Genomic DNA, 25353 nt, shown 5'->3' with positions numbered 1-25353 from the left:
CACTTCATAATTGGGACCCACTTGTTGTTGATTCTTCACAAAAAATTACAGTTTTATATCTTTATGTTTGAGGCCTGAAATGTGGCAAAAGGTCGAAAAGTTCAAGGGGGCTGAATACTTTTGCAAGGCACTGTAGTAACATAGTTCATGCGGACGCTACAACGGTCAGCATTGTTTGTAATGGCAGCGGTATACACAAAGATTTCCGCAGCTCTTACCATGCTGCTATTTTGATTTGAATGGGAATGTCCATTCTCTCATTCTATTTCTAAGGTCTGGACTTTTATCAGCGCTGCGATACAGTCTTGGTGTGCTGTATCCAAAATACAGTTGTCATATCCAAAAAGGAAAATACTTTCATAAGTAAAGGCATCATAAATATGAAACAAGCTAGCCTTGAGGTCTTTTTTTCCTTTTTGATTTTACCGTCAATACTTTGATACAATTTGTCTCTACACTAATAGTCCCCATAACTATAGCTAAAAACTCTTCTTATAATGTTATTGCCAAAATGTGAGACCTCACAGCACTGTCGAACTGCTTATGAACATTTAGTTAAATTTTCCAGCTTCTCCAGTGCAGCAGCTCAGTGGCCAGTGGTATCAAACTTTGAATATGTGTGACCGTGTAAGGAAAGACATTGTCGGAAATAAAAACATTAAAAAAAAATACAAATGCTAATGTTGTGTATGTCTTTCTGAGTGGGAGATCTAACATGTAGACACATTCCCTCCATTTCTCCTCTGGTGTTCCTGTTTAGTCATGTACAGTACATAGAGGACCCTCTTTCTGTTCTCCTAACCCTTAACCCTGAAGAGCACAGAACACACAAACGCTTTTAACAACTACAAAGCTGCTGCATGTTCTGGCATTCCCCTAGAGGAAGGACTTCAGCAGCAGGTCTGACATCCGCCGTATGGATGATTAGCATCATTAGAGCATCAGCTGCTCCCTCTCACACAGACACACACACACACTCTATGATGGCTCTTCAAATACCTAACACTCATGCAGATTAAATGGTGGTATGTTCTTGGCAAAGCAGTGATTAATTTATGATTAGAAGGAGGTTGGATAAATGGAACTCAAGGTGTACAGACACTAGAAAGCAATGTGTCTGCAAAGACACTCAGAGGCAGTTGGGAGAGAGAGAGGAATGAGGACAGACAGAAAGGGAATGAGCATTTATTTATTTTGAAGAGGAGGTAGGATATAACTTCTGTCTGAGCTCTTTGTTCAGATGCTAACAAATCTCTAAGGCAGAGGGTGATGCAAAGAAAAATATTGGGAACCAATTAAAAATAGCCCAATTAAATGCCTGTATTGTTCGTTTATTTTGTATCATACTATATTGAAATTGTCTTTTCCTCCTTTTCAGCTCCTTTGACCGACAAGCCACCAAAGATCCTGTTTCCCTCGGAAAACAAGATTAGCAACATGGAGCTGCAGCTAGGTAAGAGCATCATGGGATTTCCTCCACCTGCAGAATGTGAGCAGTCAGTACTATCTGTGTTATTTGCAAATGACAGAAAACGGATGACTTTACAAATCCTCTTCAACGCTCCTCCAGGCGCCGAACACAGATTGATGATGGCACTTTTATTTGCTTGTGAAACAGCAAAAGAAAAAACTATTGTAAAAGTGTTTTCCATATGCAAATGGTGGGTGCTAATGTCCCTACGGCTGTTTTGTCAACAATGAAGAGCCCATATGGTGCCAGGGTTCCATACGCTGGCTCACCACATGGAAAGGCGGCTGCTTTCAGTCGCCGTTGTTTGTCTTCTTTGACGTGGGGTCAGGATGGGCCTACCATGTGTGCATGCGTGCATGAGTAAATATATGTGTGTGGTTGTTTGTTTGTTTTCTGTGACAGCATATTGCTTGATTTCTGGGCACAGTCCACTGTCCACATGGTGCTTGCCGCTCTATGAATGGCTCATGTGTCTGTCATGGTGAAGCTGATCGGACAAGATTGCGAAGTCTGGTAAATCAAAGAAGGATTGGATATGTGTGTGACAGAAAGAGAGGAGGGTGGGGACAGAGACAAAAGAAGGTCTAATGATTCACTGAGAGGTTACCTTTTGTCTTCTATCTGATGCTGTTGGAATCCAGGTAGATGATTTAAAATGCCTCCGTGCTTGGCTGATCAGGGGTGAAAAATTGCTGCTGTTGATAAACTGACAAGCACGGCCTCACATGTCAGCACACTCACACCCATGCGTGAACAGGTTGCACAATGCACCCTTCAGCTATTTGTGTTGTCTGTCTTGATATCACTGGGATTTGGAGGAACGCTTTTTATCATCCTTTGAATCATTCTCGCAGGTTTTTAAAGCATCTCTGTCAGTTCTTTCTTATGTATGCTTTGTGCGTACGTGTTTTGTGTGTTAAAGGGTTAGGGCAGTTACAGTAATACCTAATTAGTACTGCACTTCTGTAACATTCAAGACTTGTAAGCGACAGTTTAAAAAAGAAATTGGTCTAAATCGGTGCAGCAGAGGTCGAGATATCCTGACTTTTAGTCACAGTCAACACTCTGGATCTTACATTTCCCATAATGCAATCAAATAGTGTCTCTTTCTTTAAGAGGGTTTCACAAGGGTGAGACTTAACAAAACTCCCTCCAAAACCATAGAAGACATTATAAAACTGGCTATTTAGTACAATCCGACTAAGTAAACTGGCCTCAATGTGTAAAACCAGCGCAGTTCCCCTCTAATGGTATGGTACAGGAGGGCTTGACACTACCATGGCAAACAGATAATAAGCAAGGCAGAGGAGGAGAGAAAGAAAACGTATGTGTGATGTTGTGCAGTGAGCCTCCACACTCCCAGAAGAGTGTCTAAAGCACAGAGACACCAAGGTAAATATTTTACAGCCGGGCTCCATTTTGTGTGCAGAAAAGTTGTCTCTCCCTCCAGACCAGAGTTTCTATTCTGCTTTATTTATTTATTCTCCTCTTCCTTAATATTTGTTGAGTCATGCCCTAAGCAGCTTTATGGAGCAACGTGGCAGATTTATGGTAGCCGGAGCGTGCACAGAGAGGGGCTGGTCCCTTATGGCAAGTGGGAGATACGGAGAGAGAGCGAGAGAGAGAGAGAGAGAGAGAGAGAGAGAGAGAGAGATGGGATCCAGTAGATGCTTGTGGATGGGCAGTAAAATCAGAGCCGTAAGCAGAGAGATAAATCTGCAACCCTGCCGGGAAACACAGCCCCACTTTATCTCCTCTGCTGCTGCAACCAGTGCAGGTCTCAGAGAGCCGCCATCACAGCCAGCTTTACACGACAACATACACAAACACAGACATAAATAAAACACATATGTTACATAAACTCGCAGCAGGGATGTAGTTGAAAGTCAAAGAGGATGATGCAGAGAGGAGAACACAAAAGGAATGTGAGAAACAAGAGTGGTCGTAAAAGCATGAGGACTGGGTGTGTTGAGGGAAAAGGATGATGGGGAAATGGAGACAGAGACATGAGTGGGGTCAGAGTGTCCCTTCCCCTGCTCTCCAAAGGTCTCCTTGCATATCTCTGACACTGTGTCCCTTTCAGTTGAAGGGCCAAAATCCCACAGCTACAGATTCTAGCACTCAGGAGGACCACACAAACCCCCACCAAATAGCTTGGTGTGTGTGTGTGTGTGTGTGTGTGTGTGTGTGTGTGTGTGTGTGTGTGTGTGTGTGTGTGTGTGTGTGTGTGTGTGTGTGTGTGTGTGTGTGTGTGTGTGTGTGTGTGTGTGTGTGTGTGTGTGTGTGTGTGTGTGCGCGCTGCTAACATCACAGTTCTGCAAGGCTTCAGGGCCTCAGGAGTCCTCAGGGATGTGTGACTGCGCAAATACTGAAAGCAGGCTTGTTTTCCATCACAAATGTTACGTTCAGACAACTTTACATTTTTAGTTTTTAAAGGAGACAAAATCAAGGTTGTGTAGAATTTTGTCAGTAGCCAACCAGTTTTTCTATTGCCAGATTTAGTGCTGTCCCCCAGTGGTGAGTTGGTGCAGTCCACAGAATAGGAGGGTGATTCATTCTGGGGGGTTGAATTTGTGTCTCTTTGTGTGTGTTGGGCGTCGTGAGAGGGAGAACACAAACACACAGAAACACACACACACACACACACACACACACACTTACAAAATGTGACATATTACACAAAGCTCCAAATTTAAAACACACACGCTCACTCACAGACTCACTGACTTGATGTTTACAGTATTCCCTCGGGATGATGTGTCATGGATTCGTCGTCCCAGAGGAAGAGGTGGAGACATACAGCTCACGCTTACGCAGCAGTCCACTTTGAGCATATTTTCGTCTCGATAGCTCTCCCTCTTCGTCATGTACACATACTTGTGGCACAGTCCTCAGTAGCTTTGGGATAATTGTAACTGATAGAGGATTTTACTGTCCCCCAAAGCCAGCAGATGGGTGCATTCTAGTGGAAAGGAATTAGAATCAATAATTTCAGAGAGCAGGACCCAATAGCACAGTATGGGTGGCAGGAAGGAGATGACTCTTATATCTACTCGTATACTTTAATATAGTAAGAAAAAACTGCTCCACAAAAAGTTGCTGCCATGATATTCATAGTACAAATACTGAATGTCTCTTTAATAAAAAATGGTTAGCAACAACCATAATATGTTAACTTGCCAGCCACTATGTCACAAAGCTTCCAGCACCACCTATTTTAAAGGGAATGACTATTATTATGCCTCTTTCTGGTCTGGCCAGATGCACTTAAAAGCAATTGAAATGCTGCTGCTTTTCATTTACTTGAAAGGCTTTTCTTTTTCCTATTTTTGTGACAAGTTGCTATTACTACTGTATGTTACGAAGCACAGGGGCGTAAATACTGTATAGACAGTGCACGCGGTGTGATTGCACTGGGGCCCGTTGGGTGGGGGGCCGGACCGGAGGGTCGCCGGTTCAAGTCTCCATACAGACTAAGTAACGAGTGTGAACTGGTAGCTGAAGAGGTGCCAGTTCACCTCCTGGCCACTGCTGAGGTGCCCTTGAGCAAGGCACCGAACCCCCAACTGCTCGTGGCGCCTGTCACGGTCAGTCCCCTCACTCTGACATCTCTCCATTAGCGCATGTATAGGTCCTGTTTGTGTATGTGTTCCTGCGTGTAATGTAATAACAGAGTGTAAAAATGTAAAAAATTACCCCTTGGGGATCCATAAAGTATGTCTTCTCCTCTGAGCAGAGCTCCACACCTACCTTTACTGAAACCAGCTGTGTTGAATTATTTTTATGGATGACTACGGTAGCCTTGACTTTTGTCATTTCAACTGAAGATATGCAGTTCAAGAACACTCTACCTTATGAACCTACTGACACATAACACCTCAGTTTTTCTCCTCTTGATTCTTCATGCTCATGTTCTTGCTCTCTCCCTTCCTTTTTTCAATCTGTTTCTGTCTTTTTTCTCCTCGTTGATAAACATATTGACCTCTGCTGGCTTAAAGATTTGAGGATTTGTTAAAAGAATGTACTGATTTACGAAAGTCTGTTGAAGTAGTTAACACACTCCATCTTCTCTTCTTGTATCTTCTCTCCTTTTCTTTTCTCTTCTCTTCCCATCTCATCTCTTCTCTTCTCTTCTCTCCTTTTCTCATCTCTTCTCTCTTGATCTTGAACACCTAGCTGTTTTACCACACATGTCAACCTTTCCATGGAAAAGGGTGAAATTGAAACTGACATTGCTCTGGAGAGTTGCTAAAGGTCAACACTGAGTCACTTCATTAAACGACTCTTTGTCTCTCTCTTGCTCTCTGTCTGTCTCTATGTTACACTCATGCACACACACACATTCACGCAAACTTTTTCAGTCCATCACTTACGCCATATCTCTTACAGTTCCTGTCATGTTTCTTTTTTCAGTTAAGACATGCATGAAAGTATCTGTAAAGTGTGTGTGTGCGTGCGTGCGTGCGTGCGTGCGTTTGTGTGCATGCGTGTGTGTGTGTGTGTGTAACCAAGTATATGTATCTATCTTTAAGGGAGGGACAAAGGGGCCACAAGGCACTTCCCCACATGTCTATGTTTGTGTGGATAATGTGTTAATTTCTTGTGATAAATTACATATTTACATTCTAACACCAAAAAAGAAATCCAGCCCTTAAAGGTCACACTGCAGATACAGAGATAAAAGAAATGTCATCATTCAATTTGGTTTCAGTCCCACATTGACTCCGCGTTAAGTAAGTCTTGGTGACCGGTATGGTAACTAGTGTGTCAGCGAAACAAAGCTAAATGTTTAAGTGTGTGAACGGTCGTCATTAATCACTGAGTCTTGGCCTGAGAGCTGGAGCCTGCTGTACTGTATGATAAATGAACTAACAGCGCCTCTACACATGCCTAACAGGACGGGAGAGGGAGGAAGGCAGGGGAATGAGAAAATACACAAAGGCAGAGACAGAAACAGCACCACATAGCAGGCAATAAAGACAAACAAAACACCCAGCTGTGCATCACATACAGCTGATTGTTTATTGCCACCTTGACATCACCACAGCCAGTGAGGCCGGTAAGAAGACGCAAGAGAATGTGTGAACCCGTTCTTGAATCATACCAGGCTCCTGGTTATTTTTCCTGTGAGGCACCAGGATGACGTCGGACTGTTAGCCGCTCTCTTTGAGCAGCTGCAGTTTTAGCGGTGTGTCCAGCACCGTTGGTTTTTATAGACCTTATCAGCAGCCATTAAGCCAATTCAGCATGTTGAATCGGTGGCAGAGGCAGTCGCTGAGAAAGAGCTGTCTGACTGGCTGCTCAGCCCAGTGAATCAGTGATTTCATTTAATTGTGCGGTTTCTCCTTAGTTATTTTCTTTGCCTTTACTTCTTCCACTGGCAGCACTCAACAGCAGTGCAAAGCAAAGCAAAACTTTTACAGTGACAGTGCCAACCTTTTATCAGACACATTCTCAATTCATATCCCACTTAGTCTGCAAAGCATTGTCTCAGATTTGACTTATGTTTTATTTAATAAAATCAAACTTTCTTGTGTATTAAACCAATGCACTCATAAGTCCAGGAGGCAGGGAAACATAATGAGGGTTTATTTGAAGGTTTAGTTTACAGCAGACTTGTCTACTGTGTAAGCTTAATTAGATCATTACCCTTACTGTTAACACATGATGAGCTGGTATTAACAGGTTACATCAGTATGGGACAGTGGAAAAGTACAAAATACCTAGAGACAGGATGAAAGACATAAGTTGTGAAACAACTATTATGAGTGTGGTCATGTGAGAAGTTATGTAAGAGTTACATGACTTATAGGTACACTCCTCCTTCAGAGTGCGGCTGAAGAAGTCATTGAACCAGGAAGGGCCAAAGGATCCTGGCCCCTAACCAACCAATGGGAGGGAGGAGGTGACACCCCGGAGTAGAATAGAATATAAACTGTCTGTACTAGGAAGAAAGTGGCCATTCTACGGAGCCCTAGGGTGAAGTAGGGTGGTCCACATAAATGTGTGTGTCATGTACTCTTTTTTTTTTTTTTATTCCTTGTATACAAGTTGCTTTTATTATATGTCATAAATAATGATAATATATGTACCTGTATTCTAGCACTTAAAGGAATAACAGCAAATATAAACATAATCTAATTGTAGTACACTTATACTATTCAGAATATACTGTTGTGTGAACTTATATTGTGTGAACAATAATATAAGAACGTACGGCTCTTACAAGACATGGTTCAATGCCGTGAAAGAGGATAAATTGTTTTGTGTTTCTGTGATATTTTTTGAAGTAGAAAACAAACTACTGACTTGTTATTTCCTGTCACACACATGCAGAATGCACATGCATGTTTTCAATATTGTCTGCTGTAGTCTTGGCTGTGTGTGTAAGTGCCACCGAGAAGACTTGAGGTGATGTGAAGTTTTTTTTTTTTTGGTGTGTCAGGTCCATAAGGTACACCCACAACAAGGGCAACATATCTGCTTCGTCTCTCTCTGGCCTGAGCTCAACTTTATGCCTACTGTCAGAGTGCATATTCAGTTTAGTCAGTCATGTGTTTGTGCGTGTGTGTGTGTGTGTCAGTATTTATAACACAACCATTATCCAGGCCATCCCGAGCAGTTGTGTTAGATCAGTCACCGGTAAGAGTTTCTCCACCTTTTAAGCCAAAGGATCTCTTTAAAGAGATATGATTTAGGTAATTAGTAGCTTTTACCTTGTCTGCCTCTGATGCTCAGGCTCACTGACGGGTAATCAAAGAGAAGGAGCACCCCACTCATCCGTGCATCACTCTGTATTTGATACAACAAGGGCAGACAGGAGGAAGAAGCAGACATAATGACAAACACTTCCTTTTCAGAGGGTTTCTGCTTTCAGAACCCGTCGGTGTATCTTCCTCCGGTCACTGTCCCCTCTGTTTGGTCAAAGTGGCCATTACAAGGTCAGGGGATATCACCTGAAAGAGTAACTTAACATACTGTAGAGACTACATACATGCAGTGAGTAATTGACCCCAATAGGCAGAACAAGATAGATAGTACAGTAATAAGAAAAGATGGAGAAGTGAGGAAAGAGAGAGGAGGATAGAGAGAGATGGAGGGAAAAGGGGGGAGGGAGCTGGCACTGGAATGACATGCATGAACAGCAAAGCGAGCAGGGGAAAAGGCGGCTTTGCCATTCACTTTGAAGCTTGCTCCACTTCTGTCCGTCTTACGTAACAGAAAAATGAAGAAAAACAAGTGCCAAAAAAAACAGAGGCAGGTTGGAGAGAGAGGAAAAAAAGACAGAACTTTCATCTCTGATTTTTCCGGCAAGCGAGTAGCTGTATTTGGACGAGGGAGTTAGTCACCACGCCACACAGAGCTTTGGTGTTGAGTGAGGGGTAAAAGAGTTAGCAGAAAGAGAGGGAGATCAGTCAGTGGTGTGAAGAGAGACAAGAAGGGAGGGATGAGAGGAGGCTGACAGACAGAAAAAGATAAGGAGACAGAGGAGAGAAATAGAGGAGGAGGGAGGATACACAGAAAGGAGATGAGAGGGACAACACTGAGCATTTGAACCCCAGAGAGCTATCTACAGTAGCTCTATATCTTTCACTGTGTTACATAAGCCGATCTCTCCATCCTCTCCTATTTGGAGACCAGCTGAGGCCTTGCACATATGTCTCTCCTTCATTAACCAAAGATGACCTTCAGCTGGAGGCCACGGCTCCATCCAGCAGCGAGGAGCACTGTTAGGAGCACTTTAGCTAACACCTCTATTACCGTTCCCCTTTTGTTGCTGTACTGTTCCTTTTTCATGACATTCAATCTTCATGATGTCACCATCGCCCACAGCAGTGAATGTTGCTATGGAGATCAGTAGATCTGCACCGAACTGCTGCCTTAGGGAGAGTGTATGCCAGCTTAACGTTGGTGCATGTGCATGTGTGTGCGTCTTTCTTTGTGTGTCTGTGCACACGGTTCATCTTTAATTGCCATCTGCAATCTGCATCCTGAACACAGTCAGTAATTCGAGAAGCCCAGCGTGGGGTAAATAGCTGAGACTCATTTACAAGTGTGTTAATGGACTTTCTCTAGCTTTGTCTTTCTTGTTTTCCTTTCTCTACCCCACTCTCTTCCTTTGCCAGTCCTTCTCTGTCCCCGTCTCTCTCTCTCTCTCTCTCTCTCTCTCTCTCTCTCTCTCTCTCTCTCTCTCTCTCTCTCTCTCTCTCTCTCTCTCTTCCTCCACATAGCAGTGCAGTCACACATTAAAGAGTTCATAACGTACTGCAGAGCACAGTAACACAAGCAGTATAGAAGTGGTTTGTGCATAATTTGCATAATTTTATGAATAAACACACTGTTTTAGGTGGAAAGTTATCTTCAATTTTGTCATTACCATTAACATTGTTGTATTGACTATGATTGCCTGCTGCTGACTTTACTTTAAAAAGTAGAAGTTAACAGACTCGGTGCTAACCTGGGGGGGATGCTTACGGGAGAGCATTGCCAGCTGAAATTAGTTTTAAAAATGTTGTTATTCTTACTAATGTTCAGGAAACTGCTCATGATGAAAGAGAAAGTGTGGTGAATTTGAAATAAAATGCAGATAATCCTTTTTTAACTGCAATTTGCCCAGTGAAAGGATAAAAGAAACCCTCATTTCCTTTAGCTATTTTAGCATCTCCTCGCAATTTCTCCCCTCTGTTCTGCTCCTTCCTCCTCCCTGCGTCTTTCCTTCCTCCCTTAACTGCTCTCTTCAACCCATGAAATGTGTTATTAGTATCAAACAATGGAAGAATAGGCATGTTAAGTACCAGCTTTACTTTCCTTAAAAACTACCCTCCATGGTAATAATTACCCCCTTGGAAACAAAAGAAAATGACCTTCTTGGGTTACTAGGCAATAAGCGTGCAGCTGGAATTGTGTGTTTTTCTGTTTGTGTGTGGGTGCATACTTACTGTTGCATTCATAAATAGTTAGCAAATATCATTGCAGATTGCAGACCTTTTCTTTTCATTTGAAGGTTGTTTAATGTTTTCCACTTCACTTGCAGCCTTCACTTGTTTTATCAATGAGCAAAAGCAAAACATAACACAATTTTCGTTGTATTGTTGTTTGTTTAGGCAGTAATTGGTCGCTGCAATCATTCCTCCTCCTCAAACAGTCCCCTCCAAACACGACTTCACTGTTATAGATAAAATCCACAGTCCTCTTTTGGGGCAAAAGTGTATTCTAAAGGTTAATTGAGGCTTCCGCAGTCTGACTTAGTAAAAACAATTGGGTGTCCTGACTTACCTCTACCTGGACGTATCTCTCTGCTGACGTTCAGCAAGAAAACACTGTTTCTTGAACTTAAAAAATTAACTTTGGTAGATATCCACTTTATTTGTCAGACTGAAGCCGCATATTAGCCATAGCTTCATCTGAACTTTGTAAGGCATTTTTGCACAGACCAAGAACTGTGGCATAGAAATATTGTCTCTGATCTTGCTAATATATGGGTAGTGTTAGGAAGGTCTCTGTTCACGGCCAGTATGGAGAGGAAAACAATTACAGCTATTCACGATTACCTCAACTCAGGATATCTGAATACTTATCCAATACAAGTACTCTTTTGTTCCCCAAATTTAAACTAATTGTTTTCATTTCTGTACAGTAAGGTAGCATGAGGCCTTGCCTTATATTGAAGATTTTGTAATGATGTTGACAAAGAAAGATTTCTTTTAAGATTTCTTTTCTTTTTGCATTTTGCCTTCAGTAGCTGACATTGTAGATAGATACATTGTAGAGAAAGACAGGACATCAAAGCGGGAGTCAAACTATGGACGTTATACACCCCAAATAAACTCTCAATAATGTGGATTGGCATAGCATCTGGCTGATATTTATAAGGTTAATATCAGCGAACAATCAAAATATGCGAGTACTGTATTTAGGACTTGGCGATAGGGAGAAAATCAGATATCACGATATTCTTGACCAAATACCTCGATATCGATATTGCAGCTATATTGTAGGGTTGACAATTGGTGCTTTAACAAATCTTCACACTTAGATTTTAGATAAATAATCATCAGTAATGTGAATATAATGTCTAAGTGGGGAAAATGCAAATAATAGAACAGCTAGAACAGTCTGGTAAGTTCAGAAAAGTACATCCTTTTACTGTAATGCAGCCTTTAAACCCAGTAAAAGACAACACTTACGATATAACAATATCCAAAATCTAAGATGATATCTAGTCTCATATCACAATATCAATATAATATTTCACAGCCCTAACTGTATTCAAATCACAATCTATCCTTTTACTCTGCCATTCCTGTGGGCTAATAACATTGGCCATATGTCACAATGACACTAACACACCCATGCTGTCATCATTAATAACCACTTAACTGACTCGTGTTGAGCCAACACTGTTATCAGTGACTCAGTGAGTATGCAACATTAAGAGTATGGATTGGTTTTGATAAAAGCCAGCATCCTCACTGCTTCATCGACGTGCTCTTATCTCAGTTTTTATGTTTCAGGCTACAGACTGTGTCAAAGGGTGAAAGCTCCCTGGCTATCTCTGACTATCCTTTCAATTGTTATTGCCTATTTTCACATACATTAGGTAACTCTTACCAAACCAGTCACATTCTGGATAAATCCTGGCTCTACCATTATCAATCTCCACCGCTTTGACTTGAGTCTTCTCTTTCTTATACCTGTCTTCCCTCGAGCATGGGAGATTCATATCGCAGTGCAAACTTCCATCATCATGTTGCTAGGCTTTATTTACCATAGTTATCAAATCAAAGACCAGCCTGTTCTCATGATGTCATTTTGCATCTAGTTAGGCAGCTGGTAAGCTAAAATCTGTCATTGTTACTTGTTAATACTATCAAGGAAAAGAAAAATGTCTTGTAATTCTAGTCATGGGATAGCAGTACCTGATGGCTATGTATTTGACAGCACCGATGGCAATGCCACAATTAAATTTGTCAAAGTGAAATTTGGCATTTAGTCTGAATATGAGGCCAGACCTAATGAACGTCACATGTGCATCAGATATGCTAATAATGCTACCAGGGAACTATTCTTTCTTATCTCTTATCTGAATTCTTTCTCACAGAATGTATGTTTCAGAAGCGCAGTAGAGAAATATTAGTGCATTATGGTGTTTGCAATTATGCCGTCTGATTCAAACCAAAAAAGCGCTCTATTTAGAATCCTGAGTAGACCCTTAACCCAACTGCATCATCATCATCATCATCATCATCATCATCATCATCATCATCATCATCACCACAGTGTTATATAAGAGAATTCTAAACCGCTTTCTTGTGATAAGCTCTTATTGTCAGGGAGAGTGTGAAATGGCAGTGTCTTAGGGTTCCTACACACCTGAGCTGTTTGGTCCATTTAACTGAACCCTGGAGCGTTTCGTCGGATAGTCCGGTTGGTTTGGGGTGATCATTCAAACTCTGTTGCGGACCAAACAACCAAACTGGTCTGCCTTAAAACGTGGATCTTGGTGTGCCTTAAAGTGCACTAGAGTTCGTTTCACTTTGGGTGAGAACGCGATCCAACCCAAATATAGGAAGTAAACCAAAAAACAGTGCTCGTTATCTGTGTAACAAGGACAACACATTAAATCAATCTCATCAGGGCCCGCCTTCTGCTTCGATACTGTCTCACTAGTCTCATTCGAAGAATGAAATACTGGACAACTCGCTGTCTTGTCAGCTGCTCATATTTTTTGCCTTCTTTTAAAATATTTCATTGATAAGAACACCAAAGCAAAACCCCCCCAAAAAAACAAGACCGGGTAAATTTGGAGTTGCTCCATTATTTCTGAGACCAGGAAGTGTCTGCGAGTTTCACCCAGATATTCTGTCAATAGACAATTTAAATACCATTTCAAATGTGTTATACATTTGTATACAATGTTTGGTGTGTTTGACAAACTGCAGTGTGAACACTAACCAAACCAAATGAAACAAAGGCAACAATTTTCCAGCTTTGTTCAGACGCATTCCTCAAACCCTGCCCCAAAAAAGCCGTCCTCTATAGAAAAATGACAGCATTGGTCATTTATTTAAACAATATATGTTTATGTTTGGTAGCAAAGGCAGAATATTTTTGTCACATATCTTACCAATGGTCAGCTTTAAACCATGAAGCCAATATTTCCAGAACTTTAACCAAGTAGTTTAGTTGCCCAAATGTAAACAAATATTAAGCTTGGTGGTGGCAGATCGGCTCAAACACCTATGAGAAAAATCTTTAGAACAGTTCCATGGGTCATGGAAGGCACCATTAATGGTTTGTAATGAAATTATTAGGACTGAATTTTAGGGCATTCCTCCAGGTCTGATGGTGACCATGAGACATTGTCACACACTTCTCCCCTTGCTTACGGGTAATTTCCACCAACTGCGCAGTGTTGGGGAGTAACGGAATACATGTAACGGCGTTACGTATTCAGAATATAAATTATGAGTAACTGTATTCCGTTACAGTTACAATTTAAATCGTTGGTATTTAGAATACAGTTACATTGTTGAAATCAATGGATTACATGACGATACTTCTCTGTTTCACGAGTTTATTCACTCTGACTAAATTAAGGCAACTCTATGCATTTTCCAGAAGCCCCGATATGAAATCGAAAAAAATAGCTATTTGCGTGATCAGTCACAATGGAGTCGGAACCGGCACGACAGAGCCAGGGCAGGAATAAGTTTCTATCTTGGAAATTCAAACAGCATTTCACATTAAAGAACGAACAGGGAGAATGAAATATAACTGTGCAGTGCAACCTCTGCTTGCCAGCAACCAACCTCCTTTCAGCGTCCAAATTACTCCACCTCCAACCTGAAGAAGCATCTTAAAGTAAGCTATTTTTTTAATTAGCCAAGGGTAGTCGTCTGCTGTAGTTTTACTGGTCACCTTGCTATTTTAACATTGACGTGCGACTTTACATTCTCCTACGTGCTGATTTACTAGCTCCAGAGCCGTTTAAAGACTGACTAGCCCCGTTTGACATGCTAGCTAACGTTAGCTAAAATTAGCTCGTGGTAGAAAGACTGCGGTTAGATTTTTGTAGTATGCAGTTCGGGACTACCAATACAATAATCTATCTGCTTGTTCAGGTACACATTCAGCTAGTTGGAATAAAAAGAACACACCATTATAGGCCTGTTTAGTAAGCTGGATGTGATAGCTGCATTCCTACACTTATAAAACGCAATTCAATGTGGAAGTAATCCTGAAGTAATCCAAGTATTCAGAATACGTTACTCAGATTGAGTAACGTAACGGAATACGTTACAAATTACATTTGTGGGCATGTATTCTGTATTCTGTAACGAAATACGTTTTGAAAGTATCCTTCCCAACACTGCAACTGCGTAACATCTGCGGATCCGCTCCGGAACGGCGGTGGGGTCATTAGGTTTCCAATAAAGTCAATGTGTGTATTTTCACTGACGGCTGCGTTCCGACTCCGTCCCAGCTCCGGCGATCCACAGCCCTCCGGAGCAGATACACAGAGCTTCTATTTTTGCCGGATGCCGGAGAGCTCCGCAGCAATTCAGCACAATTCAGATGGTGCGGGACAGGAAGTCGAGCACATGAACAAAATAAAACATCCGGTTAATTTTCAAAATAAAATACACCGTGCTCATGGCGGATCATATTTCCCTGCACTACACCTTGAAAACACAGCACAGAGTTGTTTCCCCTCTACTCCTCTGGATGGAAATAAACTTTTGTTGGTTTTGTGGTTATTATTCTACGTGAAGTCGCGAGATCTCGTGGGTCCTCGTGACTACAGCTGTCAGTCATGGCCGCAGCCGTTACGCAACAAATCCGGAGCCGATCCGCAGCCGTTCCGCAGTTGGTGGAATTTCGGTGTTAGTCTCACCTCAGGTTGCTGTCGCTGTATATCTTAACACTCAGAGGAGGTTTTCTTTAAATTCCTGTACAGCTCTCACCATCTGTCCAGTGCTGCCTGCTGGCATCAGAGACAGCCTGTTGTGAGAACTCGTTGGTCTGTTCCTCCAACAGCCAGCAGAGTTTGTTTGAATTTGACTCTTCACTTTAATCCTCCACATCTTCATTTGTGTATTGGCTTTATAGACAAGTTGTTGTTTTTTTTTTAAAATGTGAAAAATATGGGTGAAAATTGGATTTTAAAATGCTACTTGCTATGCTGGTACTTTAGTTTAATTTCTTGATTTTGACTTTTGACTTACTCAGAGGCACTCTGGCACATAGTTTGCAACTCATTTTTATTCTTTCACATTTTTCCATTTACTTTCTATAATTGTAACCCCAGTAAACAGCGTCTTCTTGCATATAAAAAAGAAAAAAAAATCAGTAAAACCAAAAATGATGACCCCTGTGTTTAGATAAGAACATTATTGTTGGGTATTTCTACTTTATTTTCTGTAATCTATCTCAACTCGTTCTTCTGTACTGTTCCTAGAATTTAATTATCAAGTATCATGATATAAGCATGACCTTTTCCATAGGAGGTGTGGCCAGGCAGATACCTAGCAAGTATACAACTTCACTCTACTAACTTGCTAGTATATTAATCTCCTTTCTTCTTTGTCTTATTTCCGTCCTACTCTGGCTTTTCTTAATCGCATGCACTCCCCTATTAGAGATAACATGACCTTTAGTGTGTTGGCAGTTTCCTGTGTGACCTTTAAGATAGAGGCAGACTGAGAACAGCTGTGGATCGAGTGGAGCATAATGTGGGGCTAAAGTGGACTTGATCACAGAGTTCAGCCAAAGAGAGCCATTACAACTCTTTGTCCTCAACTGGAAAATGAGAAAATTAGTCACCTTTACGTATGTGCAAGTGTAGCCAAGCTTACAAGGACTCGTCTGACCTCATCCCTTGTTCTCTTGAGTAGAACAGGCCCTCCAGATCACGCCTTGTTTCACAACTAATCTGTCACTTTCACTCTTTCGTGGTGTTCCTTCTTATCAAACTCTTTGCCGCTCATTGGTTTTTGACTCCTGCCTCTATTTTCTCTCTCCAGCTCCATCCATTTAATTTATCTCTCACTCTTTTCTGATTCCCATTACCAGAGTAACGTTTGTGGGTGTTGTCCACTGAAACTAAAGTGGGGAATAAGTAGTCATCCCATATTCCTACCATAAATTCCATAATATACCCTTCATTTGCAACCCGCATCTGAAGCAAATGTATCAAAGTTCACCTTATTTATAGCACAGCAGTGAAATTAACTTGGACTTGTTTTATTTTGTTACTTTTCCTTTGAGTATTAAAAATAAATTGTGTCTTATCCCCTCTATATACCTTACTCACTAGTGAGTGATAACCATAAAAGTAATTCAAGAGTAAGCATATCTCTAATATGCTTTATGATTGCAGTTAATGCTCAGTGGCTGGTTAGAGCAAGAAGAGAGAAATACAGCTTTTTACCATATATATGGGGCATTGCATCAACACTTTGTAGTCTAATGCTGTCTTTGCCTCTTTCAGGCTCTTTCTTCTTCTATGTGTGGTTGTTCAAGCATGCACTCCAGTTATTTCCAACAGAACAACAGTATCCCCTGTTGGCTTTAACTCTATTTGTGAAACAAATAACTTTTCCATTACCCAGATTCCCCACGCTCTGCAGGTAGCTTGGCTTTTCACCTATGTGAATTAACACACACACTGGTGAACATACACAGAAGGAAACAAACACACATGCACACACACACATGCATGCAAACAGACACACTGCCATGCCTGATAAAAGAATTATTGTTATTGCTTGATGGATTGTCCATTTACGCATTTTCTGCCCTCACATCTTTCTCCTCAACCGCATCCTTCAGATCATCCTGTCGGAATGTGAGACACTTCCATGCCAGCCAATATACTGTATATAGCCTACCACAGTGAGAGGCAAAAACCTGGACAGCTAGACTAGTGGACCTAGTTAATGTTATATGACACATTAAGTTTTTTTAACCTTTATTTATTCAGAGAACTTTCACTGTGAGTCCAGCTCTCTTTTGCGGTACGCCCTGAGCAGGATCTTGGGTTAAGGGCCTTGCTGAAGGGCACCTCAGTACTGGTAATGATCTGTGCACACACATTCAACAACCTGTAGATAAATGCGATAGAAACTTCACAAATATTTTTAAACATGTATATGTACTGGAAGCTCTTCAAAAGCAAATATTAATAGAAATATGTATGTAGAATACTGGCATTTATTCAAGTTGTGATGTATTTATTTGTAAAATTGTTTTATATTTGTTTAAATTGCTGTATGTTTGTGGATTAGAAAATGCAATCGTTTTTCTTTCACTTTTGCCCACTGATCATGCTACTTGACAGTTTCACATGTCACAGTCACACATGCCCATTTACCTATATTATTTTCATTTGTATCAGAGACGAGGCAATCAAGTGTACCTGATTTTGCTACATACTGTATATACCGTATACATGTTATACATACATGCTCACATGAACACATACACACAATGTGCCAATGAATACACAAAGAGATTGACTATGTCCCAGTTGGGTGCTACAGCATACAATTTTAATTTTGATTGTTTCAGTTTCTCCGGAGTGATGTGGGTTGTCTTGGTGGGTGCAGTGCAGTGGAAAAGTACAGAATGGTAATGATATCCTACAGGAGAAGTTCCAGCCGTGCAGCGATAATCATTTCTACAGGATTAAGTCCTGACCCACATCAGCCCAGCATATTAGCATTCTGAGAGAGTACTGCGGCAAGATTCCACACAGACTAAATGCCTGCAGTTAATAGGATGGGAAAGAGGAAGGAGAATAGGAGTGGGAGAAGCAAAGAAAGATTGAATACTGTGGGGAAGAAAGTCTGCTTTTAGTATGCGTCAGGACTAGCATGTTTGTTGTATGTTTGTTTTCTGGCATCCTTTTTAAGATGAGCCCTCCTGCCAGCCTGCATTTGGAGCTGCACGCCGTTGGATTCATTTGCATCTTAACTCCTGCATTGAACGAGAGAGGTATCTGTGAAATTTCCTGCTCCACAGTGACATTGGATAGCTGATATGAAACTTCAGAGGAACTTTATTTGAATTTAAGTGGAGGGGGCCTAAAGCCATCTGCATTTAAGTGCGACTGGCCTTGCCGCCAGTTTGAGGACCACAGAGGGGTTTTCTAGCAAGAGCAAGGTCAATCACAGAATATAGAATACAGACAAACAAGCGTTTATGTTCTCAACATCGCACAACCGTACTGCCTCAAGCCATTTTTATCTAACCAAGATCCTGGTTCATGGCACTTTTCATCTGTTCACACTTTCACCCTTTGATCTTTGATTTAGTCCCAGGTTCTTAGACTAGAACGCCTCCAGTTGTCATTTGTGTAATAGAAGATTTGATAGCACAACATCTTGTAGTAATTACAAAGTTTAGCAAACAGCTTTTTAGTGGGCCTCTGCCTTGAATCTTTCACTCAGATTTACATTTGTGGTGGGTGTGAGCGAACAGCAGATGGTTTGTTAGAAATAATGAAACCACTGAACTACTGGCCCACTCAAAGCTATTAAGGGAATACTATTTTTTCACCCAGGGTTTAATAGCTTTAGCCATCATTTATGTTAGTTATGAGGAAATATAACTAACTAGCTGCTTTGCTAAAGTTTCAGAAATGGGACTTGGAGCTCAAAAACAACTTCACAATAGCACCCACTGGGTTAATCACCATGCCCCTTAAGCCTGTCTGTTTTAGGAAACTATAAAGCAGACCATGTATAGTACTTTTAATTTTGCAATGATCTGCCTTCATTTTTTAATTCATCTTTTATTTTGTTTCCACACCACTGTAAACAAAACTGTGTGTGCTCATGAATACTGTTACTGTAGGCCATCTGTCAAGCTGAAGTAGATCTGCATTGCAGTATCAAACTTTTAGTGTGAGTCAAAGGGATGTCCTCTGTAAATCAGCAACTGCTTACTGTATGAACACAACTAACTTAACTCCAATAACTGTCTCAGAGCCTTGTCTCTATTTCCCATCAAATTCCCTCTTACTAGCCTTCTGAAATTAGCTGATTAGGAATCTGTTTAATATTTTTTGCTTGGTCTTGGTGAAGCAGTTTTGGCAGGATTGCAAATGCTGGTCGAGGTCCTTGCTTTAAAATTATGTCATTGTCATGTCTGTTCAGGAGAGACACAAGATAAGCCATAAAAATTGCTTTTTCTGCCTTGTCAATGTAGAAGAGTAATAATTGCAGTGTTTGGCTACAGCATTTATGTGCAAATTTTAAAACTTTTTTCATAAATAAGGAGGATGGATACCACAGTGCAGGCGGTTAGTAACAGTCACTCTCTTTCTGATTGAGCCCAAAACAGCTTTTTATGGCAATCTTTTTCTGTATCCGGTCAGTGGTTACTTACTCTGTTTTTATATTTGTCAGTTTACAGGGATTTTAATTTGAATGATAAATGTTGTCTTTCTCCTCTAAAACCAATCGGGTCATTGTGAGAGTCAATTGCTCACATCCTAGCCTTAAAAATGAACAACTTTAATCATGTGTTGTTCTCTATTTCTTTTGATCAGCAAGTTTTCAATGAGCCTTGGTCCTGATTATTAATACAAGCCACCATGAACACGTGGAACTGCACACACACATCTACTTTGTAATCACAGCTTTTTGCTCACACAGTACGACATTGGTGGAAATACAGTACAGGCCAAAAGTTTGGACACACCTTCTTATTCAATGTGTTTCTTTATTTTCATGACTATTTACATTGTAGATTCTCACTGAAGGCATCAAAACTATGAATGAACACATATGGAATTATGTACTTAACAAAAAAGTGTGAAATAACTGAAAACATGTCTTATATTTTAGATTCTTCAAAGTAGCCACCCTTTGCTTTTTTTGATAACTCTGCAAACCCTTGGTGTTCTCTCAATGAGCTTCATGAGGTAGTCACCTGGAATGGTTTTCACTTCACAGGTGTGCTTTGTCAGGGTTAATTAGTGGAATTATTTCCCTTATTAATAAAAAAGCAAAGAGTGGCTACTTTGAAGAATCTAAAATTAAGACATGTTTTCAGTTATTTCACACTTTTTTGTTAAGTACATAATTCCATATGTGTTCATTCATAGTTTTGATGCCTTCAGTGAGAATCTACAATGTAAATAGTCATGAAAATAAAAAGGAAACGCATTGAATGAGAAGGTGTGTCCAAACTTTTGGCCTGTACTGTATTTACTTACAATAAAATAAATTTCACACTATTTTCTGTAATCATATCCAAAGTCATTGTAAGGCTGGCTTTATGGAGAAAGGAATTCACCCGTGCTTACCTGTTTAAAGGCCCTATGACATGCTGCTCTTTGGATGCTTTTATATAGACCTTAGTGGTCCCCTAATACTATATCTGAAGTCTCTTGCCCGAAATTCAGCCTTGGTGCAGAATTACAGCCACTAGAGCCAGTCCCACAATGAGCTTTCCTTAGGATGTGCCATTTTTGTGTCTCTAGCTATTGAGGAGGAGAGAGGGCGGGGCAAGGTGGAGGGTGGGGGTGTGGCCTTGACCAACTGCCACTTTTCTCGTTTGAAAGCCATGATGTCTCTCTTCCATGGGTTGGCCAAATTCTCTGGGCGGGCAAAGCAGAGAAAGGGGAGGTAACCTCGCTTGTTATGACATCATAACAAGCAAGATTCCAGAACGGCTCATCTGAGCTTTCATTTTCTCAAAGGCAGAGTAGGATACCCAGGACTCGGTTTACACCTATCACCATTTCTAGCCAATTGGGGACCATAGGCAGGCTGGGGGAACGCATATTAATGTTAAAAAACCTCATAAAGTGAAATTTTCATGCCATGGGACCTTTAAGGTAAACCTGCTCATGGAGTTCTGAATCTATAACTGAACTGTGTGATTTAAAATGTAGCTTATTGCTGTTACATGTGTTTATCTTGGAAAAACGTGTGTTTGCTTGACATGGAATTCAACCAGCTTTTAGAAGGTCAGATTTGAAGAGTTTGTTTTAATAGCTAATTTATCCCTTATTCAGGGTCATTTAAAAGTAGGCAAATCTGAGACTTTTTTATCAGTATTGTTGTTTGTACATGCTGTCTGTGTTTGTTTGTTTTTACTATGGCTGCAGCATGGGTTAAGTGCCCAAGACAAATTTCCCACGATGTGGGACAATAAAGTTACAGTTTTTTACAATCACTTTGCTACTAATTTCAGAACCTTGATGTAATTTTTCAAAACTCTAGACACAAAACTCAAAATGGTCATCACTTGTAACACAGGCTGTCCAATGTTCAAAACATTGCATTGTGCATTCACATCTTTAAATAACTCTTGCACTTGCACAATCAGTGATTTCAAAAAGCAATTCACACATTACATTTCAGATGATTGTCTATTCATTTCATTACAATCATCTAACTATCAATCGATACAACTGGTCAAAATGATAAGTAACTGTTGCATTACTCTTAATACATACTTGTATGGAAACAGACAAACAATATTCCATGTTTAGATCATGAAAGTTTCAAGATAATGAGATTCATTGTCACCAGTTAGCATGGAGCATGAACCCATTAGACTACATTATCTATGGATGTAATATTTCATCATCATTCTTTACTGTAATATACTACTGTTTATCAGACACTGTTTCTATGGTCCCATGTACCACCTTTACTGTAATATACTACAGTTTATCAGACACTGTTTCTATGGTCCCATGTACCACCTTTCAGACTATTTACTGTATTGACAGTACTGCACTGTATGGATGCAGTCCCTTGGAATTGCTGGTCCAATTCTGCCAACTCGTTACTGATGATTGAGATATATACTTTATATATATATATATATATACTGTATATATACATATACATTAGGGCTGTCAATCGATTAAAAAATATTAACTAATTAATCGCACAATTTGCTGTAGTTAATCGCGATTAATCGCTTGTAGTAATGGATATTTAAATGCTAAATCACTTAACTTTGCAAATATGAAGAGATAACAAACAAGGAAAGGTTCTGCTAAGTTCAGAATGTTTAAAATCTTTCAGAACAACAGCAGCAACAATTTGGCTTATTTAGTCCTGCTGAAGGCTGCTGAAACGGCTAGAAACTGTCCGACTTGAGAGCAGATTTTTGTCACCACCCCCAATATTAGCCACATACCTAATATACCATATTCTGAATAATATATATATATATATATATATATATAGAGAGAGAGAGAGAGAGAGAGAGAATATAAATTACAATCTAGGCAGTACTTAATATCATAAATATTATAATATAGTGTTTAATCTGAATGACTAAGCAAAGCACAATGTTACACATTAAACCAGTAACCCAAAACCACAAAGGTGTATGTTGGCCTAAAGTGAAAACATTGAGTGTAGTTTTAGATAGCGACGCTGTGCACAGCAATCCATTACCAATGTAAAGCAATTGACTACATTTCCCTTCCAGCACCGCAACCAGGAAGTAGCTTGTGTGACAGTGAGACGCACCAATTTCAAACATTTACTGGAATATAGTCACGGATACTATCGAGTCGACAGCGTTAAACATCAGACTGCAAATAAGGTTTTATCAGCGTGACCAACGTAACAGTTATCAAGCAAACAAATCGCGCACGTACATATCGGCAGCACAGCACAGCAGTAGCTCAACAGACAAATCAAACTTAAACCGCAGCTCAATGTAGCGAAACAGCAGCTTACCGGTGGCGCATCTCTCTTGACGAGACAACATGTCGGAACTAGTACTCGGTCCCGTTTATAGCCCGTGCTCATTCATTTCTGGATTCTAACACAGCATCTTTTTTCTCTTTTGGGATCTTACTGGTCCATGTTTCAACTCTTGACTGGCCCGTAGGCCTACTTCAATCAGGTAAATCCCTCCTAGAGTAGCGCCGCCTGCTCTTATGGAGACGTATTACGTTTCTCAGCCGCCACATGAAGTAAATAAACACAGCTGCGTTAATTTCGTTAATTTTTTTTAACGAGTTAAATATAAAAAAATTAACGCAAAAATTAACGCGTTAATTTTGACAGCCCTAATATACATATATACTCATACCACATTGTTCGCCATGCCTGAAGGTTTTTTCCAAGATGTTTGAGTAATTGCAATATAGATCTACATCCAAATCCAAAAGACAGTTGATGAAGATGTAGAATACAGTAATCACTCCTTTGTTTTGCTTTTTAAAGTACAAGCAAGTTGAGAAACACTGCATTTGATGTTTTACAGTACTGTCTTTTATTTTTTATTTCCTAGTTATTTACAGTTTTGCAATCACTTTGCTACTAATTTCAGACCCTTAATGTCATTTTTCAAAACTCTAGACACAAAACTCAAAACGGTCATCACTTGTAACACAGGCTGTCTAATGTTCAAAAATAATTGCATTGTGCATTCATATCTTTAAAGAAATATTGCACTTGCACAATCATTGGTTCAAAAAACAAATTTATTGTGAAATACCATTGAAACATTACTTTAGATCACCCACACACAAGCTACACATAGTTTCACTGTGTCACCGTTCTTACAATCATTAAATATTGTAGTACAAAATAGGTGATACATGTTTCATTATGGTACTACATATAAATATATCCCTGTAAAAGTACTGCAGTAGTAGAGAGAACACTACAGACCAATGTGGTACATCGAGTATATATATATATATATATATATATATATATATCAATCATCATCATCATATTCTTTATTCAGGACATACAAAAAAAAACGTCCATAGCACAATACAAAACATAGCAAAAGGCAGACAAGTAGATATATATATATATATATATATATATATATATATATATATATATATATTTACTGTATTTACCCTTTATTTAGAGTATCCAGGTAAGTTTATTGAGAACAAATTCTCATTTACAACGACAACCTGTCACATTCACACAGTTCCATAGTTCCATTCATACCTGGAAGCTGCCCAGTACAACTCCAGTCTGATCTGCTGGCCACTGAGCAGTATATATATATATATATATATATATATATATATATATATATATATATATATATATATATATATATATATATACACACACACACACACACACACACACATACAGTACTTTATATATAAAGTATATATAAATTGTATATCTCAATCATCAGTAACGAGTTGGCAGAATTGGACCAGCAATTCCAAGGGCCTGCATCCATACAGTGCAGTACTGTCAATACAGTAAATAGTCTTAAAGGTGGTACATGGGAGCATAGAAACAGTGTCTGATAAACAGTAATAAATTACAGTAAAGAAGGATGATGAAATATTACATCCATAGATCATGTAGTCTAATTGGTTCATGCTCCACGCTAATTGGTGACAATGAATCTCGTTATCTTGAAATTTTCATGATCTAAACATGGAATATTGTTTGTCTGTTTCCATACAACTATGTATTAAGAGTAATGCAACAGTTACTTATCATTTTGAGCAGTTGTATCAATTGATAGTTAGATGATTGTAATGAAATGAATAGACAATCACCTAAAATGTAATTGCTTTTTGAAATAGTAGTACTTTGATGTTAAGTTGTGTCATATTGAACAGGTGATCTTTGTTAAATGACCAAATGATCTTAGGTTTATGTGTATTGTATCCAAGCAATTGAAAAAAGTGTTAGAGTTTTGAAAAATGTGTATTTTGATCATTGGTTGTGAGTTTTGTGTCTAGAGTTTTGAAAAATGACATCAAGGTTCTGAAATTAGTGCCAAAGTGATTGTAAAAAACTGTAATCTTGATCTTGATCATCTCCACCTATAAACACGCATGCAAACATTAAACCTACACAGCAACACAAGCATGCATCTACACACACTCAAATGGCATTTCATAT

General features: G+C 39.8%; 1 protein-coding gene across 6 annotated transcripts in view; it reads left to right on the top strand.

The window, feature by feature from the left end:
* The window catches only part of il1rapl1a (interleukin 1 receptor accessory protein-like 1a), a 203287-nt gene that overhangs the window by 138742 nt on the left and 39192 nt on the right, over positions 1–25353 (top strand). For all 6 annotated transcript variants that reach the window (XM_039818505.1, XM_039818503.1, XM_039818509.1 and 3 more), the window contains exon 6: positions 1379–1453. In XM_039818505.1, the coding sequence (XP_039674439.1) occupies positions 1379–1453 (75 nt within the window). The remainder of the gene's footprint in view (positions 1–1378; positions 1454–25353) is intronic.

Source organism: Perca fluviatilis, chromosome 12, assembly GCF_010015445.1.
Source record: "Perca fluviatilis chromosome 12, GENO_Pfluv_1.0, whole genome shotgun sequence".
Lineage (NCBI taxonomy): Eukaryota > Metazoa > Chordata > Actinopteri > Perciformes > Percidae > Perca > Perca fluviatilis.
The sequence above is the reverse complement of the archived record's forward strand: the minus strand, read 5'-3'. Positions and strand labels throughout refer to the sequence as shown.